Source organism: Chelon labrosus (assembly GCF_963514085.1).
Source record: "Chelon labrosus genome assembly, chromosome: 7".
NCBI lineage: Eukaryota > Metazoa > Chordata > Actinopteri > Mugiliformes > Mugilidae > Chelon > Chelon labrosus.
In genome coordinates, this window is record NC_140343.1 from 27,886,459 (window position 1) to 27,907,518 (window position 21,060).

Consider the following 21,060-nt stretch of genomic DNA (forward strand, 5'->3'; position numbering starts at 1 on the left):
AGTGAGTTGGGGGAACGTCTATTAATACCAGCAGTTGGTGTGGTGTGAACCAGACCGAGGACGAGGCACTGTGCAAAAGACATTTGGCGAGGCTGTTAGTTGTGTCATGGCCTGCACAGCTGACACTGAGCTGAAACGTCAGAGCTTTAGTTTACCACTTCTCTCTGAGCAAATAAACACGTCGGAGGAGGATGAATCTGCTTCACACTTGAAGGAAACCGAGCCCGATGTAACACCTGATGCTACTTTACGAGTAGAAGGAGAGAGTTTTTATGTCAACCGTCGACGTCTGGCCATCCAGAGCCCCTACTTCAGGGCTCTGTTCTTTGGCTGTGGTATAGAAAGCAGCAAAAGGCGGGTTGAGATCAAAGGTTTGTGTCTGCAACATTTCAGGGTCTTGATGGAATACAGTGTGACGTGCAGCCTAGCTTTGGACAGAGAAAATGTTCTGGGGATCCTTGAGACTGCAGACTTTTTACAACTGGAACGAGCCAAACTGCTGTGCTGCAAGTTTCTGGAGCGTGAGCTGCACATCAGTAACTGTCTGGGAATGATGGAGTATGCCTGGCAGCGGGGCTGCACTCATCTCTACTCTGCAGCACGACAGGTGGTGCTTACACACTTCACTGCTATCTCCACTGAAGAGGATTTTCTTTCGCTTTCCAAGGAGACAATAGCAGATCTACTTGCTAGTGACGACCTGGCTATCCAAAAAGATGATCTGGCCCTAGAGGCCACCCTGCGCTGGGTGTCATTTGACCCTAAACGTGAGGAACATTTTCTGGAGCTCATTGAGCTGATAAGGCCTGAGTCTCTCTCTTTACCGTTTATCACTGAACTTTTGACCAGAATGAAAAGCTCTGACCCCAGAGCCAAGCTCATCTGCCAGATGAATGAACACTTCCCGACTTCTTGGTCAGTGGGAAGGTCAATGAAGAGGACCAGGGCCGGCGAGACCCTCTATCTCCTGGGTGGGCCTCATGATAAGGAACAACAAGCACTGTACCACTTTTACCCGCGCAGTGGTAGATGGGAAAGGTGTGCACCTTTGCAGAGGAAGAACCTCACACAGTACTCTGTAGCTGCAGTAGGTAATGCTTGCATAATAAAATGTATGATATTTGTGATGACAAAGATGTGTTATCAAACTGGTAGTGTGTGTGGGGGGCATTCATCTTTCATTTGCATTATATAGTACAGTACAGCTATTATTATTCTTACATGAAAAGGAGAAAAATCATTTCAAACATCAAACTTTATTTTCTTAATCATTTAGGAGACAATGTGGTTGTGACAGGCGGTTACTTCCGGGACGTGCTGTGGTTCAGTGTGGACTGGGTCAGAATGTACGAATGTGGGAACCAGCGCTGGGCGGACGGTCCAGCCCTGCAGAAGTCCAGACATAGCCACTGCTCCATAGGACTGGATTCGGTACTGTACGTCCTGGGCGGCAGTATGGACGAAGGGCTTGTGGCTGATGTAGAGAGGCTGGTCCTGGGCTCAGAGGAGGGTTGGGAGGGGGTCAGCCCCTTGGTCAGGGCAGTGGAGAGGGCTGCTGCTGCTGCTCTTGGGCAGTGCATTTACGTGGCTTGTGGCCTGGATGAAAACGGGGAGGTGTATGCTGGAATTCAGAGGTATGTGGTGAAGGAGGATCAGTGGGATGTGGTTTCCTATTCTCCATTTCCACGGTGAGTAAAAACTTAAGAATACACTCACTTCTCAGCTTGTCATTTAAAATGCTAGGATTAATTTATTTTATAATATTTATTATAACTCTCATCCAGATATGACCTGGTCGCCACAGAGCTCCACGGTGCCCTCTACGTGTTCGGAGGCCAGGCGCTGCGTTTTGATGTGGAGACAGATGAGTGGACAGTGCTTGAGGAGGAATGCCTGGACGGAAGGTTCTTCTGTGGCTGCACTGCCGTCAGTGGTCAGATATACGTGGTCAGTGAGAGGAAGAGCAACAAAGCTTTTCCAAACATGGTGCTGTTCGACCCTTACATAGACACATGCATTGAGGTCGATGATACCATTCCCTGCCCCGTGCCCATCAGAGGATGTGTCACCATGAGAATGGTGACGTGATGGTATGCAATGTGACTGAGTGAAACACACTAATGTCTCCTACAATACTATTTGTCCTTATATAAAATACAAGTTTTCTTTTTGCCTTAATCGGTGCACATCATTGCAGTGAAATAAATGACAACACGGATTAACATAAGACACCAGTTGCTATTCTATTTAATAGGAGTCATTTATTTAAACATTTCAATCAACAAATCATCCATGTGCACTTGTAAGAGATAACAGTCATGTAATGCAGTTACAGTGTAAAATCACATTTTCTCTGCTTTTATTTTTTTTGCTTTAAAAAAAAAACAACGCTATTCTAGAGGTTTTTTTATTCAGTGGATCAGCCCTTGTAGTGTCCTCTGTTTAATCTCATTTTCTATTGTGGAACTCCATGGTCTTTGTACAGTTACAACTCTGTTTAAACTCCTACCTCACACATCTTCAGATTACATACAGTACATGTTCACATAAGCCACTTGTTTTCTTGAGTTCCCTTTACTACACTATAAAATGTCATCATAGTGAATCACTTAATGCGTATGTGAAGATGGTTTCTGAATGATATCTGTGGTATACTGTTAAATGTCACAGCGGCAGCAGCAGCAGTAGACACTTGCCCATGTATTTCACTGCTCTCCAGTACAGTATGTTGGATAAACACAATCATTTCTTTTAACTTGTTTCCCCATTAAAGCTCAGACTAGTCATGTCAAAATATGCCATCAACATTTATAAAAACTCTACTCTATTAATATCACCAGGCGGGACGTTTCTTCATCTGGGACATAATGCATTTGATTCTTGTAGATACTGTAACTCCACTATTGAAGTATCTCCCTAATGCCATCTGTATGCATACTCTTTATGGTTTCTCAACAACCAACAGATTATCAACCAAAAACATTTCTGTCACAGTAAGGATTTTATCTATAGAGGCCGATTTCTGCAAATGTCATGAAAAAGTATTTGATGTAAGTCTTTATAATGGAAAATCTTCTAGAAATATTGACATCATATCTCTAAACAGTGTTCATCTGCATTAAATCTTATGATAATGTCTCACAATAATGTGAAAAAAGTCCTCAAAACAATCTAAATATGGCTCAAAATGATAAATTTATACCTCGAAATGATGAGACATTTGCTCAAAACAATGAAAATATTTCTCAAACGTATCTCAGAATGAGAAAATGTCTGAAGATAATGATTTAGTATGGTAAAATCATGAGAAAACTTCTCAGAACAATGACATAGTCTCTCAAAATGAAAAACTTTCTCATAGTAATGACTTAACTCTCAGAACAATAAGTTAGTATATCAAAATAATCAGGAACTTTCTCAAAATACTGAGTTAGTATTTCAGAATTATGAGAAACTGAGAAAGGTTCTTATTATAATTGGCATACTTTTCATTGTTCTGTTGAGACAATTTCCTGTTATTCAGAGATACCAATACATAATTTCTAAACGTTCTCATTATAAGTCCTTACAGAATTATTACTTTTTCATCATATTAGCAGAAATAGACTTCAGTACTTTTCATCTTGTTGTCTAATAAGAGCAATCCTTTTTGGAACACCCACTTACTAGCTTGTACATGTAATAAAACAATTTAAAAACAGCAGCCAGGGCACAAAACAAAAGTCCAGTCCATTAAGAAAAACCTGTTCTGAAATCATGCTGAGTGTCGCAATCATTTTCCAAGTAGAAAAAGACACAAAAACACACACATGTATTTTGTAAAGAAAATTTAAAAATAATCTAGAGTAGCTGATTTTTAATTGTAATTGAGACATTGTTTCTTTATGTGATATACTCTGTCCACCAGGGGGCGCCATATCTATTCTACCAGGTGAACTGAAAGATGATCTTGTCATGGAAAAATATAACTCTAAAATCCTAAGGGACTTTTGTAGTAGTGTTCTGCCATAGATTACAACATTAACAATATGATTCATAAAAATAGTCTATAAAGTGATTTATCAACAGTTTATCAGTAGTTTTCATATCTACAATCAACCATGTGTGGACATAAAGCTGTGGGGCTAAATTACTATTAAACTGCAGTCATAAATTGGTCTCTTTAAAATATACTAAACCACATATTACATGACAGCTTGATTTTGTATAAACGCCATTTGTTTATGTTGCTGACAAAAAGTGAATTAAGCAGTTTCTGTCTGGAGTCATTATAATACAATGGAAAGAAACAGAATAAATACAAAATTATGATGCACAAACTATGATTAGATGTCAAGGACCTTGTTTCACCTAGTTTATATTTACATGAGGCAGAGGGAGGGGTGACTGTAATGCCTTTTCTTCCCCCACACTAGTTGTGAGGATTTACAATCATCTGTGCTTATTTGCCCTATTGTTCTGAGATTAGCAGATGCAGACCTGAAATCATCAAAGGACCGTGTTGGATGCACACAAACTGTATGTGTCATATGGCAGAAATGAATTCATCTCCAGTAAGCAGAAGTGGAAATAACTGTTTGAGTGAGGCTTGGTGGATGAGGAAGGAAGCCGCTCCACTATCTGGCTTTGGGGAGTCTGCTGTTAATATTCCTCTGGTTGGTCAGGTTGTTCAGGACGCAGTTGTTAGTCAGCGATGCCAGTTTGGAGTTAATTGTACCCTTCCTCTGCTCCCAGCTGCTCTCATCCCCTTCTTCCTCATTCTCCTCCTCCTCTTCCTCGCCATCATCCACATCACTCTCCTCATCGCTGCGTTCATCCTTCTCAACCTAAAAAACAAAACAAAAGAAGGTTGTTAACGATTCTGCGTCTGCCCATTATTTTATATATGCTGGATTAAAAGTAAACTCCTCTCACCTTGCCCATGAACGCAAACTTGTAGATCATACGGAGGATGAGATAGGCCCAGAAGATGTGCAGCGCTTGGAGCACCATTAGCAGAGCATTGAAGAAATAATAACCAAAGAAGGGCTGGAAGTATTCAACAGACTCTACCAGGGTTGAGTAGACCACTCTGGAAAACAGTCACAGTCAGAGACACAATCAGTTTGAACCCAGTCTGGTGTTATTTCAATGTCCAAGCTATTTAACAGCACAACATTACAGCTTTAAGGGGGTATGGATTCCTTGTTTATGTTTACCTCCATATATACTGATAGATACCTTCTTAGTGCCCCCTGGTGGATAAACTATGCAATGGCGACACTGTTTCTAAACCTACATCACCAATAATCAATACATATATGAGCGATAAGCCAAAAGAAGCAAATTGATCAGTCCAGCACTAATGTAAAGGACCATATTCCACCACCATGTCTCACCTGCAAGGAAACACCACCAGCCGGGTGATCAGGAAGACCACAGCGAAGACGACAAACAGAGAGTCGCACGTCCTCGTCCACACCGCATAGTGAAGCATCTTGGCAGACTTTAGTAAGGAAAAAAAAACATAAACCCATTTTAAGTTATTACTAATTTTAAAAAAAAAAGTTTCAAATGAAAAGGCTTCTTTATAGGAAAAAGGAAAATGAGGTTTTAGGAGCTACATGTCGTGCTGCTGTCTCAAGCAGAGCTATTATAATGAAGGAGCTACCTGATACAGCTGTTGCTTACTTGCAATAGGCATTAAGTTGTTTGTTTTAGGAATAGATATTGCGTTTTATTTTTCTATTATAGGAATTCAATTAATAGAAAAAAGAGTGAAGGCATTTATTTTTCCTAAATCTATATAAACAGTAGCTACATAGAAAATTGCCTCTCTTAATGGAAACAGTGAAGATTTCATCGTTTTGCATGTGAGTAAGCAAATCACGCAGCAACCACTGTGACAGTCAAAAAGGATTACTGCACACGGTCTGTGTCCTGTTAAAACACTCTGCCAGAACAGTACTGCAAGTGAGACAACGTCCCTAAGTGCAAATAGATCCAGACTGAGATTAATTAGTCGTAATTGGAGGAAATAGGAAATAGACGATATTTTATATCTTGTCTGCTGTGTAACCTCGAGATAAGATCCTAAAACCAGTTCGCTGTCGCTGAAAAAGACACCCACATCATCCTCCCTTCATGACTTTTATCACAGACCTGACGCCACCCAGTCACACCTGAGGTCACATGGCCAGCTCTGCATGTTTCCTCAGCGCTCAGAGATGACAGTCTTGATTTTCAGATGTTATCAGTGAAACGTGGCACCCAGTAAAATCAGCCTCGTGACACTAAAGACAATGGTGCTTTTGTCTCGCTGAGGGACTCAAAGCTTTTACAGACACAAGAGTATTTTTTATTTTTTACCATCATTTACCGTTTTTCTGTGTACGGGATATATTGTTGACATGTGTTGCAGTGGATGGATGAAGAAACTTTTGCAAAAAATATGCAATGACTGTATTCAAGTGACTTTCCCTGTGACCTTTGTGTGGTGCTTTGGCATTTCAAAGCATTGAATGTGAGCACACAGTATTCATTCAACTTTCAACACATTTTAATGGCGCAAAAAAGCTGACTCAGGTGAAATCTGAAGTCAGGTACCTCGAGAAGAAAGTCAGAAGAGTCGTGCAGCAGCATCACCAGTGTGCCAATTCTCACATAGTTGGAGCAGTAGGAGAAACTGATGAGGAATATGGTGGCAATGTGATGGATTACCTGCTCCTTGAAATCCTGCAACACATGTGCAGACACATATGAAAAAGATGTGCAGCAGCAAAAATAAACTGCCAGCTGTGGTCCTGTAAATCAGGTTTGTGAAAGTATCAGGAAGCATCAGATTTACACAGACTATGAGCCTTGTGCATGATGAATACCCTGTTTAATTTTTTTACGCAAACATGAACAAACTGCCTAAAATAGTAGATGAATCGGTACGCATCTTTTTAAAAATAGAAATGGTAATCTATGCATAAAATTATAGCAACTTAGTACAGCAAACAACTTAGTTAAAAGCACATTTAAGTAAGTTTTTTAGAGTTTCTTTGGATAAATCTGGGGAAAATGTAATTCTTCCACTTTAACTTTATGTCCTGATCTTTACAAGCACTCAGTTTTAAATTGAGTACAAAGTACACCAAGTTGTGATGTAATAGCAGATAATCCCGCCCATAATCTGTATTAAGAATAATTCTGCAGGAGGAAAAACGACAATTGGATTACAGTGTGCAAAAATAAAATATAAAAAAGACCAAGCGGTTTCCATCTAGAAAAGGATTAAATCTCAAACACAAAATACTAAGTAATGCAAACGACACCAAATGAGCAGGAGTCTGTTGGGTGGTGGTACTGGTCGGGGTTGTACGTCATTAAAACTCATACTCACTTTTCGCTTGATGTCCACAGAGATACTCAGAAGCAGGGACAAGTAGAAACCCAGCTCCAAGATGTAATACCAGTAATGAGCATCAGCTACGGGCTGAGGATAGAGAAGGAAAGAGGAACCACAAGTCAACATTTGCATTTGATATTTGGCTAAAACAGAAGCTTATCAGTCTCAGGAAAGCATAAAATAGATATCTGAGAGAAAACAAACGCTCAAACATATTCGTGAAAAGCCTATAGAATAACTGTGTTGTTCAAATATATGTCATTCAAAAGTATAGAATGAACTGATGCAGACTGACTTTAGCCCATCCTGCAAGTGTTTGTTGAGAAAGATCTGGAAAGTTGGGGGTTGGATGTAATGGGACCCTCCAAAAGAGCTCTTTGTCCTAAAACTATCCAGGATTTCACACAGCTTCACCTGTCAGCAAATGTAGTACTATGAATGAGTAAAGGTTTACCAGCTGTACAATACTGTTTCTATTTAGACCAAATATTAACAAAACCCCCCACCTGTTTTCAGAAAGACAAAGGGGTTTTATTCAAAGGAAGCTGTGTTGTACGATCCCCAATGAAAACACTGGTAGAAGACACAACATTCAAAGTTTGAGGCGACATAATGGTAGGAAGTTGACTGAAGCGTTTAACCCATTAAAAACACATCCCTTTCCCCCGCCAGAGGCCATAAGACCTCAGACAAGGAAGCAAGGTCAGCAGCAGCATTGCGTGCAGGAGCTGTAATCAGTCAAACTACAGATAGAGCACTCTACGTTTTCTTCTAGTGTTTTTTCTATTCAGTGCCATGACCCTGCAAAGAAGGACTGGCTTCCCGGGAGGAATGCCGACCTGCAAGCATGCCTGACTCCTAACTGTCATCAACAGCAGAGATACTAGCCTTCAGACGCAGGGTAAGAAAAAAAAACCCCCCTAGAAACACAAAAGCATTCAAGGAAGTTTTGCTGTAAAGGAAGTTAAGGAATAGAGAAGACAGTTAGTGGGAGGGTGTGGAGTACTAACATTCAAATCCAAAGCGTGCCCCAGCCAAATCCTTCTATACTTACTAAAAACTTTGTTTCCTAACTTCTGTTTCAGCTACTGTTTTTTACTACTTTCTTAGACCATTAGTGTGTAAGTGCAACAGAGCACAAACCACTTTACACTGACTTACATCGATCAGCCACAACATTATGACCGGAGAAGTAAATAAAACTGACCATCTTGTGACAATCCAATGTTCTGCTGGAAAACTTTTAAACATGGTTACTTAGGCATGCACCACCCACCTAGACCAGACCAGGCACCCCCACCCCATAGCAATGACACTCCTTGATGGCAGCAGCCATCCCCAGCAGGATGCAGCCTGACACAGACACACACACAAAAACGCTTTCGGAACAACTAAAAAAAAAACATTAAGAACAGCACAAGGTTTTGACCTGGCCTCCAAATTCACTAGATCCCAAACTGATCAAGTATCTGTGGGATGATCCACAGAGGCCCCTCCCCTCAACCCATAAGACCCAAAGGCCTCCACTAACAACATTCTGTTGCCAGACACCAGAGGACACCCTCAGAAGGCCAATGTCCATTCTCTGATGAGTCACAACTGTTTTGGAGGTACAAGGGACACCTACACAATATTAGGAAGGTGGTCATAATGTTATGCCTGATCGGTGTATCATTAAACCTTCCCATAACTCTTATTTTGATCCTTCATTTATGTTCCATTTTGTTGTTGATGAACTAATTATTTATGTAGTTCAAAGTACAAAGTACTCCAGCTTCCTCCCACGGCCCAAAGACATGCTCATTAGGTTAATTGGTGATTCTAAATTGGACCAAGTGTGCATGTGAGTGTGAATGGTTGTCTGTCTCTCTGTGAGTGTGGAACACTTGGCAACCTGTCCAGATGTACTCCGCCTCTCACCCAATTACAGCTGGGATTCGAAAAATGTAAGAGGTTATGAAATGAATGATGAGAGAAAAGAAACTGTTTTTTGCTTGATAAATTACCCGATCGATTAAGTTGTCAAAGTACTTTTTTAATTTTCAGCTGACTGACCAGTATCTACACTGATTGGCCATAACGTTAAAGGCAACTGTTTAAAATTGTGCAGGTCCTCCTTGTGCCAGCCAAACCACTCTGTCCCATTGGGGAATGGATTTCTAAGGCGTCGTGTAATGTCTGGCACTGGGGCTTTCACAGATAGTACTTTGGGTCATGTTGCTTGGGTGGTGGGACCTCTGTGAATTTGGCTTGTTCGACTGAATCCCATAGTTACTTGATTGAATAAGGATTTTTGGAGTTTGGCGGCTGGGTTAACGTATTGGGCTCTTTGTTGTGTTCTTCAAACCTTTCTTGAACAGTTTTTAAGGGTCCTGCTGGGGGAGTCCCCATACCGTCAAGGGGTGTCATTGCAATGAGGTGGCGCACTTGATCTGCACCAGTGTTTGAGTGGATGGTACATATCAAACATCAACATGAATACATGATGACCTAAGAACATCGCATTGTAACAAGATGATCAATGTTAATGACTTTATCTGCCGCTGGGTTAAATATTGCACCTGATCATGTATAACTCCATATACAATATATGAAACCCAATGCAGAATATTCAAATCATGCTCACCTGTTTGGGATAACCCCTCCAACACTCTCTCTGATCCCAGAGCCACGGAGTCTGGAAGATCAAGAAAAACAGTCATTCGCAATTCATTAGTCATGACTGGATTATCATGAGCAAACTGAATGAAACTCACAATGCATCTAGGTTATGTCCATGAAACACACACTCACACCTACCACTAAATGCAGCATTGATATTCTTACAAATGGCAGATATAGATTGCAAGTGTCATTGACTGCAAGGACGTTATTATCTGTTAAATGAGAAAAAGTGACCAACACTTACAATACATTACTTACATTAATTAAAGAGCCGAGCCCTGCTATGAATGCTACAAGGTAGAACACAAACCGCCAGCTGCGCAGATAAAAATAAACACCATCATTTGTTAGAGGCTATGGTTCAAATTAAAAACAATTAGAAACAGACCAAAAGTCAAATGATTACATATATAATATCTGTCCAGCAGGACTGTAAGAGTGATAAGGAAAATAAAAATTTGCTTTAAATTGAAATTTAAAAAACTAGATGGTGATGAAATTCATTTAAAAATAGTCAGCACTGTGTGGAAATGCATAGATTATTCTGGGGGCTAAATAAGCAGCAGCAGCAGGACTTTAAAACGTGACAGAGACTTCCTGTAAGGGGACATCAACAAACCGGAGGAAGCACACAGCTTGTTTTACACAAATCAGTGACTTGTTCATGTTTTGGTGGAAGCATTTTGTCAAACTAACTAAACTCACGAGGCCTCGCAGAACTTTTTGGTGTTGCTGGGCCGGTCCTGGTTCCTTCTGTGTCTGAACCAGGCCTGGATCTTTCTCTGAGAGAGTCCACACTGCTTCCCCAAGCTCACCACTTCACTCTGAACACACACAAACACAGAAACATGTCAGCAAAGTATTTTCTCACTGTCTGACGTGCTTGAGCTCCATGTTGATATATTACCTTGTCAACATCCCAACAGTGATAAATGTGCTTAATCTAATCATTTGTTTTCTGCTGAGGAGTCTGTAACAAGACTTCATCAGATGTTCCCTCTCTCATCTTTCTGCACCCTGACACCTTACACAGGCTTATGTTACATTTGAAAAGGTCATTGTGAAACTTAATTACAAGTTAAATGCTGAGTAACAACTCATGCATGCTTTTATTTGGCTAAAATGTGACAGCATAACGCTGACTTTTCCGCTGACTTAGCTGTGCATGTACAGTACCAGCATCTAACAAATACACCTACTTGGACCATAGTCTGTATCGTGTGTTTGTGGCTGGGTATTTACATAGCAGAACAACAAAGTCTTTGGCTGCTGTTTCTCAAAGCCTCATGGAAATGGAAGGTTTGCAAATAAGTCAGGACACACCCATTCTAACATAAAAAAAAACACACACATAAAAATAACAAGTGTGGTGGCACAGACACAGAGTGCAGAATGGCAGAGTGCATTTTCATTTGATATGTCTCGTCATGTCTTGTCAGTTGCACAACCCTGCTTGTCTGCACAGGAGCACCAGTGTGGTAATGCCAAACCAAACCAGCAGGTGAGAGGAAAATTTCCATGTGAGGCTAAACATCTCTGCTTCTTGTGTGTACCTGGGTAATGAGAGATTAGTATAGAAGTCACCTTGCACGAAGGTAAAGTTTCAGAAGAGTTTTCGTGTCTGATTTTTGACGCAGGCACTCGTGATAATGTCAGCTGAGGCGAACAGACAGCATTTTTCCCACACTGTTGAAAGTATGCACCTACTACAACACGTTGTCATGGCTAATTATTTCACCTGTGTAACACCAGGATAACTTATCCTCAGCGTGACTCAAGAACCATGAGCGTCTCTTTGTAAACTTCCTTTTTTTTAACAGTTCTTTGTTTTGCCGCACCCAACAGATCATCCAAGTAAAACTGCCAGACTGTCGAGCTTTTCGCCCATAATACAACCACACCTATAAACTGTGTCCAAAAAAAGTTTCCATATCTTCATATCTTTCATACCTTCATTTTCATATCTTTTCACTATCTGCACTTACAATATGTTTGCAAACACAGGAAAAAACTCAACCCCCGTATTAATGGATCATGCATATTCCTTCAGCGTTGTTTACTGTTATAAACACACAAAGCTTTATGGTGAGAATCCCATTACAATTTGCATTTCCCATTCAGCGTAGGTGTGGAGACGTGCACTTGTTTGACTCATAGAGATCTCTTGTCAGACTCACGTTTGCCTCCTGTTAATGAGAGAAGGTTTGGTGTGAACTACATTTATATGCATCCAAAAATGACACATTACGGAGTTAAATGGCCGGTCCTGTGCTGCCTTCAAATAGAGTACTGTGTTCACAATAAGAATTCATATGAAAGGTCCTCTCTTGTGGTAATCTTTGCCTGTGTAAAATGTTAATTTTCCTTTATGCCTTTACATTTCCTACATTAAGTCACCCATTGGTTAGCTTGCTTAGTGTTAGCCTCTGTGGCTTCTAGATGCCCACACATGGGCTGATGTTACCATATGTGTGCCAAGCATTTGTTTGCAGGACTTTCCATGTCAAGTCCCATTTGAAAGCATTTACTGTCTGTCAGATAGCTAACTGAAATACTACCCCTATGTTGCAGTGAGTTGGAAAAAAAGTAAATTTAGTTTTAGCTTTAGCTAAGGTTAGCCATTAGCTGATTATACTGATAAGTCAGCTGCTTTCTTTTTTACAGATACACTATATTACCAAAAGTATTCGCTCACCTGCCTTTACTCATTCTATGAACTGAAGTGCCATCCCATTCCTAACTCATAGAATTCAATATGATGTCGGTCCACCTTTTGCAGCTATTACAGCTTCAACTCTTCTGGGAAGACTGTCCACAAGGTTGAGGAGAGTGTTTATAGGAATTTTTGACCATTCTTCCAAAAGCGCATTGGTGAGGTCACACACTGATGTTGGTCGAGAAGGCCTGGCTCTCAGTCTCCGCTCTAATTCATCCCAAAGGTGTTCTATCGGGTTCAGGTCAGGACTCTGTGCAGGCCAGTCAAGTTCATCCACACCAGACTCTGTCATCCACGTCTTTATGGACCTTGCTTTGTGCACTGGTGCACAGTCATGTTGGAAGAGGAAGGGGCCCGCTCCAAACTGTTCCCACAAGGTTGGGAGCATGGAATTGTCCAAAATGTTTTGGTATCCTGAAGCATTCAATGTTCCTTTCACTGGAACTAAGGGGCCAAGCCCAGCTCCTGAAAAACAACCCCATACCATAATTCCTCCTCCACCAAATTTCACAGTTGGCACAATGCAATCTGAAATGTACCGTTCTCCTGGCAACCTCCAAACCCAGACTCGTCCATCAGATTGCCAGATGGTAAAGCGTGATTCATCACTCCAGAGAACGCGTCTCCACTGCTCTAGAGGCCAGTGGCGGCGTGCTTTACACCATTGCATCCGACGCCTTGCATTGCACTTGGTGATGTGTGGCTTGGCTGCAGCTGCTCGGCCATGGAAACCCATTCCATGAAGCTCTCTGCGTACTGTACTTGGGCTAATCTGAAGGTCACATGAAGTTTGTAGCTCTGTAGCAATTGACTGTGCAGAAAGTCGGCGACCTCTTTGCACTATGCGCTTCAGCATCCGCTGACCCCTCTCCGTCACTTTACGTGGCCTACCACTTCGTGGCTGAGTTGCTGTTTTTCCCAAACGCTTCCATTTTGTTATAATAGAGCTGACAGTTGACTGTGGAATATTTAGGAGCGAGGAAATTTCACGACTGGATTTGTTGCACAAGTGGCATCCTATGACAGTTCCACGCTGGAATTCACTGAGCTCCTGAGAGCGGCCCATTCTTTCACAAATGTCTTGTTTCAGAGTCTGCATGCCTGAGTGCTTGAATTTATACACCTGGGGCCAGGCCAAGTGATTAGAACACCTGATTCTGATCATTTGAATGGGTGAGCGAATACTTTTGGTAATATAGTGTATAAACACATGTATGTCATGGCACGCTTCCTTGCAGAAATGTGTCAGCGCAGTCACCATACTGGACAAAAATAAATAAATTCACTTTTAGCTTTAAGGTTAGCGGTGGCTAGATATAGTAATAGTATTTTTGCTTGGGCTAGTGTGAGAGCTGTGTGTGCAGTAACTACCCAGTCAAATTTTGTTTCACATTTTGTCATGAAACAAAACTCTATATTCCAGTTCCTACTACTTGCATTTATTATTTTTATTTTATTCTGTTAAAATGACTATAGCTTTTCCTCCTATTAGTCTTTAACCTTGGATAGTAAATGCAAAGTTTACTACTATTTACTAAGTTTTCTAGCTCTATTTTGCAGTTCTTAGCCTTTAAATCTGGACAGCTGTTTTGACACATTATTATTATAATTTAAAATATATTGTTTCTTTTTATTTTGGTCTGCATACTTTAAATGATTTCTTTGATTTCAGTTTTATATTCTTTTATATTTCTTTAGGATCTCACTAGCAACCACAAATAAAACACATCTTTTTGTCAAACTTTCAAACTTGCATTCACAACATTTGTTTACTCAGTTTTATTTTGCCTGTCACCTGAACCCATAAATAAATGGTTTGTGTCTTGTTATGGGAGAATATTAACTATAAATCAAGAAGAACAGAAATACAAACTTGTGATGGCTGCCGACTCTTCTGTTTGTAAAAGGCTTCCAACTTTGGGATAGGAGGAGCTCGAATCCGAATCCGATCTTTCACACCTAAACATTTGCTCAACGGGATAGCAATGAGCCTGAGAAGAGAGAAAGAAAAAAAAAAACATGTATTTTCTATAGCAATTTCAGCCCTGGGTAATTTATTTTAATTTGAAAGCAGGATTAAAGTTTGATGTGATTAACAGATGTCCAGTGTGATCGTAACACAGTACAGTACAGTATAGCAACAGGATAGCTTATTATGCTCCTCCTGACAGCCTGCATAGCCACTCTCATGGGCTTATTGTGACATTTAGCCAGACAGCTTTTGCCATTAGCTGATATGGCATCAAGAGACACTTGATCTGTGTATGTGTGTGTGTGTGTACCAGGGAGAAGGAGACAGATAAAACGACAAAAAACAAGAAGGAGAATGTGAGCGTACAAGCGCCAGAGGAGATGTTTTGATGTGTGTGTGTATGCACGTGTATAATCACATGTGCGTAACTCTATCTCAGAGATAATCATCCTGAAGTGGGCATGGAGGAAGAGATCAGAGAGAATGAGAAGGTCAGGTTAGCTTCACACAGAGACACACATGGTTTCTGGTTACAGGAGCCTTTAACACACAAACACACGCCCCTACCTCAACACAGAAAACAGCTGCGGCCTGAGATGATCACATGAAGATACACCTCTTCACCTTCCAGCTGACTCACATGTCTGCCCTGTCCACTACAACAACTAAGAATGCCACCGCTACGACGCAGACACACACACATTATTCATGCTGCTATTTAGCATATGCTTTTATCCTACAACCCCTGACTGCTGCTAATACATCTTAAGTTACCACTTTGCTTATAAATACCTGATGAAGGTGCATGTAATGATGCTAAACTTACACAGTCCTAGCCAAACAATCTAATGCAATTTTTCAGCATACAGCATGTACAACGGAAAGCGTACAGAAACTAATCTATCTGTTCATCTATCACATGTGTTTGATTGTTGTCTTTCTGTACTAGCAGAACTAGTTAAATTGCAGACAGGCTGATTTGGAGGCTGTTTTCACAGCAGCTTTGCTTTCAATGATCAACTTACAGTCATGGATTTCTGAACTTAAAACAACAGAATTAACAGCCAGCTGGGAAATATGGCTAGCTGTTACAACTACAAACCACAAACCTTATGTTTAATAGGTCAGTGCATGATTCTGTGGTTGTCTCAATTCTAATGTGTTTGTCCTGATGGGTTGGTCAGAGTTGTGGCTTGATGTTGATAGTTGTTACAGCTGTTCTTAACATAGTTTCACGTGATTTAGAAATATTTTCTATGAGTTAGGGTTAATGTCATTTAACAGTTTTGATGCTCACATACATCCTCAAAATGGAGAGTGACCCATTAAGAATTAGAATAGTTGGGTCTTTAATTAATGTGCCAATTCATCTGTAAAATATATCTAAAAACAGTGAAAAAAGCTTGAGTTGACCCTATTAAACATCTTGTTGGGTAGACATCTATCTGAGTTGCTGTGATATAATACCAGAGAGGGACCAAATTACATTTTCTAACATTTGAAGACCATAGTATTATGTTTTTGAATTTGCTTCAAAATATGACTAACTTGGCAAAGCAGTTGCAGTGATTGATTCATTGGACTCCAAAGTAAAATGTGTAATGTGGTTACGTGCTTCAGTGGAGGACTACAATCCACGCCCTGTTACCAAAATATTCTAAGAACGAATGTGGCTTTTCAGGTATGCCGTTAACCCGTTATCACAATACTGAAGATGACATTCAGATCCCTCTTGTCATCACCACAGAAAGGTGTTGAACTTTTCTAAGAAATCTCCAGATGAATTCCATTATAAGCACTACTGGGAATTCACATTTAAGCATTAAAGCCAGCATGCAGTTGTTGGTACCTCTCCCCGAGCCATTTTTGCAGTAATTAGGGAAGTGAATCAGCACAACAGTTAAGCCAGTCAATTTTCAACAGCCTTAAATTTCCTTGTTTTCAACACACATCCACAATCTTATAAGGCTAGATCTAGTTCCCTATGAGAGGAGAAGGGCTTTCACACAGTCAGCAGCTAAAAGTGTCTACTCATGAGGTCTGCCTCTCACTGCATGCTGATCTATACCTTCTATATACAGGGGGCACTACTGGGATAAACGATAAAGGAAGGAGGCAGCTAAGCAGGCAGCAAACCAGCCAATGATCCAGGAAAAACAAAACATGCAATAACAACTTTCACCTGCCGACAAATCAGGATATGTGACTGTTTCCTGGACACCGATTGAATTAGTTAATTAAATATTGTTTAAGATTACAGTTGCAGGTCCAACACAAATATCAAAAAATGTGGTCAAGATGTCAAGCAAGTTAATGACAAAAGTGAAAAAACATACATCTTCTTGATTTCATGGGCCATCAGTTGCGATGTTCTCACCTCTCAAAGACGTATCTGAGGGCTATAAAGGCAAAGGCCAGCGGCACGGTGTAGATGAGATCCCTGGGTAGAGGAAAGTAGCCCCCATCTTCCCTCATGTCCTGCCAGCGGACACCAGGGGGAAGCCAGTACTTCTCCTGCCACAGCCACTCATTTAACAGAGACTCCATCCTGAAGAAAGGACAGGAGAGGAGAGGAGAGGTTTCATATGTTGACTGCTGACTTACTAAAACATCAGTGCCTTACTCATAGTCATGCAAAACAGCAGTTGCAATGCTCAAGAGTTAAAAATAAGAGACTGACAACCTGCATGTCCACAAATTGCACTGACCTAAGAGAATCTGGGCGGCACATTCAGATTCCTGCCTTCATCAGAACGACAGTGCAGAATGCCATGATAGTTTGTGCACGATCGCAAACATTAACCGATTAGCAAAATAGTTGCACATCAAGTTCCTCGCAGTCAATCACTTAATCAGCATTTCAGTCAGACGAGAAATCCAGTGGCAACAAGGATAATGTGTATTACAACAACGCAAGACACTAACAAAACAGATCCATGGGACTTCATCCAAGCATGAGTCTATTCATGTGCCCTAAAAAAACCTGAGCAAAGCTGCCTTGATGGATGCATGATTCAAGTAGGCCTAAGCTCTGTCTACACACACGCACAGACACAAACACATAAGCACACACTTTTTTCTACCATTATGAAATCACACGTTCAACTGACTGACTTGAATCTTTAAACAGCACAGACTATTTCTGGGTTTAAAAGCTGCTTTGTGGCACACTGACTGGCATATTGATCAGGTTATAACTGTACAGCAGGAGATTGTACAGCCTGCTCGAAGGCTGCTGGCAAAAATCACAACACGTGGGAATAACAGCGAAGCACTGACAGCACACACAGATTCCTCTACATAAATAAATGCATCAGTTACCCGATTAAAAACACGGAACACATGAGTGAGTGAGTTATGTTCCAGTGGAGTCCGATTGTGCGCAGGAAGGAAGCCCACCTCTAACACCCAGCTAGAGCCGAACAAATCCATCAACACACCGCCTACCGCCTTGGATCGCGTTTATTTATTTATTTTTCTATAAACCACGGATTATTCACGGAAACTAATCACCGTTGTTCCATAACAGCATATACTGTATAGGCGATATCGCGCTTACCTGTCCGCGCTCCTGTGATGGTGATGGGAAATGTCTAGAGGCAGAAAGAAACGGCAGAGGAGGAGCGTGTTTGACGCACCCAGCTCCTGCTGAGGGCGGGGAGGGGCAGGCGCTGTCATCACCACCACCACCACCACCTCTACCACCACCATCATCATCATCTCCTCATTGAATTTCTCCCAGCTAACACATGCTCGAACGTAATGACGCATGCGTTAAAGCGCGCTGCGAGCAGAAAATAAACAAGCCTACAGTCGTCATGTGTAACGATGCATCGTGTAAAGAAAAAAAAAAAAAAAAAAGAAAAACAGAAAGATTCTGCACATTTACAGATTTATTTGTTTCAGAGCTTTTATCAAACTCATAGTGACAAAGAAGAAAATGTAATTTGAAAAACCAAACAAGTCGAGCTTCTTCAGAAACTGGTGAAAGTTTCTCACTTTTCGGCAAGATTTCTCATATTCTTTAAAAGTGGCTCAGTAGGTAGAGCGGGTTGTCCACGAACCAGAGGATTAGCGGTTCGATCCTCAGAATGTGCCACATGCCGAACACACCCTTGAGCAAGACACTGAACCCCCAGTTGCTCCCAGTACATGGCACTGGTGTGTGCTTGTGTGAGCGAATGGGTAGATGTGTCTATGACTGTAAAGCGCTTTGAGTACCAATAGGTAGAAAAGCGCTATATAAAAGCAAGGCCATTTACCATTTACCACTTCATCAGTGTCGTTGTGAATATTTATATTCTTCAAAACACAACAGAGAGGCGCCAGCACCTTAATTCTGCTCTGTGGTTATTTTAGCTGCAAGTAAGTGGACTGTTACTAGAAATCATTATGAATTCCTGAGTATTATGAGCTTTCAGTGAACATGTTTGTCTTCACAGGCTCATTTATCACTACTCATGGCCTCAGGATACAGTGGCATAACACAGTGGCATAAAACTGTATGTCAGAAAACAAAAGGTGGCACAGAAGGAAATGCAGCGTTCAGATACATCCTGTCACAGATATCGTTTAACAATCAGTGGTCACGTTGAGCAAGCTGATAAGGTTTACTAGCATTCTCACATGACTGCCTTTCATACCAGTCATACTCCAGCACCGCTTGCCCTGAAAGAGAAAGGCCTCAAGGGGAAAACTCCACCCAACAGTTGTTTATGTAGATAAAATATATATACATATGTACACGATATAAGTATATATCCAAACCCTCACTTTTCTTTAATGTTCAAATAAATTGAAGCTAATAATCAGGGTGTCACATAGTCTTCAATCAATTTAAATAATATAGACAAGATGTGACAGACGGTGTTCCACTATTTGAAGGTTAAAGACCTGTTCGTCTCTGCACAGGCGATGACTGGCATTTCCATCTCTGCTGAATTAGTCACTCTATATACAGCAGAGCCTGGAGGGCAAAAGAGGAAATTAAATGAAGGTTATGAACCGTAACCTTAGAGCTGTGAGTTCAGTCAGACAACCACTACTTTGAGTTATGGTTTCCAGACTGTAAATACAAATTGCTCAAGAAGACATCTCCACCGGAGTTCACAGGGTTACACATTTGTTTTGATCAGTCAAGTATGCTTCGCTCTGTATGCATTCTCTACAACTAACATATGTCTTTCTTTCTTTTTTTTTGACATAAGTATGTTGTGTCAGATTCACATTGTTGCATGTTAACCTGAGAAGGAGTTGCACATGATGCAGGGTGACTTATGAGGCAGCTACAGTGGAGAGATGAGGAGATTTCAAGGTTCGCGGCTAGGGAATGTTTTAGAAGACAGTTCCTCCGAGAGGTTGATTACATGCTACTGTGTTGCAGGAACCAGCGGATTTGTACAAACACACAGATCATTTGGTCTTGGTGTGTAATTTAAAGTAACAATATATTCAGGGTTTTGATTCACTTGTGCGTTGGCTGTGATTATCATGAACCACAGAAACAGTGATAAGTCCATAAGTCAATGACAGGGTCACCCCGGGATGTGTCCCGTTATCTTTGCATGTTTATTGTGACTAGCTGTTGTCTTTCTCATTTCACATGCCAGAACTAATGTTTTTCCTTGCCTTCATACTTGAAGATTTATTCATATCCTATAGGCTCTCATAAGCACACCTACCGGCTCGTACTACTAACACGTAGCCATTTCATAAATGTCGCACGTGCAGTCATGCACACTTAAAGTATGCACAATCACTGTCCCTTTTTACTTCCTTGTCACAAACGTCATCATCAAATATTATCTAGTTCAAGCCCGGTTATCACATTTATTAGACCAGGTTGCAGAATAGTGTCTCCTACAACACTATGATGGAGCAGCAATGCAATGAAAATAAACTGCATGCTGGTTTTAAAATGATGATTTTAAAGAATGATTTCTCATGTCGGTGTGTGCATGGTGCATGTGCCCAGACAGGCCTGGAGTGTGTGTGTGTGCGTGCGTGATAACTACTACGTATCTGGTATAATGGCGGAACCTCTGTGCCCAAACAGGTATGACAACCAGTGAGTTCATTTCCTGCTTTAGGGAAAATCATAACAGACCCACAAGCACCATGCAGAGGGTAAGGTGCTAAATATTTATCACTGCTAAACATACAGAATGTCACGTTGAGTTTGTTCCATTTTAAACCCTGTGTTAAAGTGGCACATTCTGCTTTAATAATACATTTAAGAACATGTTTGGAAGCACTGAATGTCTGCTGCCTTCTCTCATGCTCTCAGTGCAGTCATTATGACATTTATAGCTTTACTGTGTTACTGTTCAGTTCTGG

The 21,060-nt window shown here is 40.9% G+C and overlaps 2 protein-coding genes across 2 annotated transcripts; one reads left to right on the top strand and one right to left on the bottom strand.

Moving 5' to 3' along the window:
- Nucleotides 1-26: 26 nt before the first annotated feature.
- LOC311490324 (kelch-like protein 23) lies at nucleotides 27-2,109 on the top strand. Its single transcript, XM_084547763.1, has 3 exons — nucleotides 27-1,091; nucleotides 1,277-1,688; nucleotides 1,785-2,109. Exons 1-3 carry the CDS (start codon nucleotides 107-109, stop codon nucleotides 2,086-2,088), a joined length of 1,701 nt encoding a protein of 566 aa, XP_084403889.1. The 5' UTR covers nucleotides 27-106; the 3' UTR covers nucleotides 2,089-2,109.
- A 132-nt stretch (nucleotides 2,110-2,241) lies between these two features.
- Nucleotides 2,242-17,433, bottom strand: LOC311490325 (ceramide synthase 2-like). The gene is made up of 10 exons (XM_084547764.1): nucleotides 17,102-17,433; nucleotides 14,626-14,743; nucleotides 10,742-10,860; nucleotides 10,295-10,352; nucleotides 9,999-10,049; nucleotides 7,367-7,459; nucleotides 6,586-6,714; nucleotides 5,379-5,485; nucleotides 4,915-5,071; nucleotides 2,242-4,826 (listed from the first exon to the last, which is right to left on the bottom strand). The coding sequence occupies exons 1-10, from the start codon at nucleotides 17,269-17,271 to the stop codon at nucleotides 4,617-4,619; spliced, it is 1,212 nt and encodes a 403-aa protein (XP_084403890.1). The 5' UTR covers nucleotides 17,272-17,433; the 3' UTR covers nucleotides 2,242-4,616.
- Nucleotides 17,434-21,060: the final 3,627 nt, after the last annotated feature.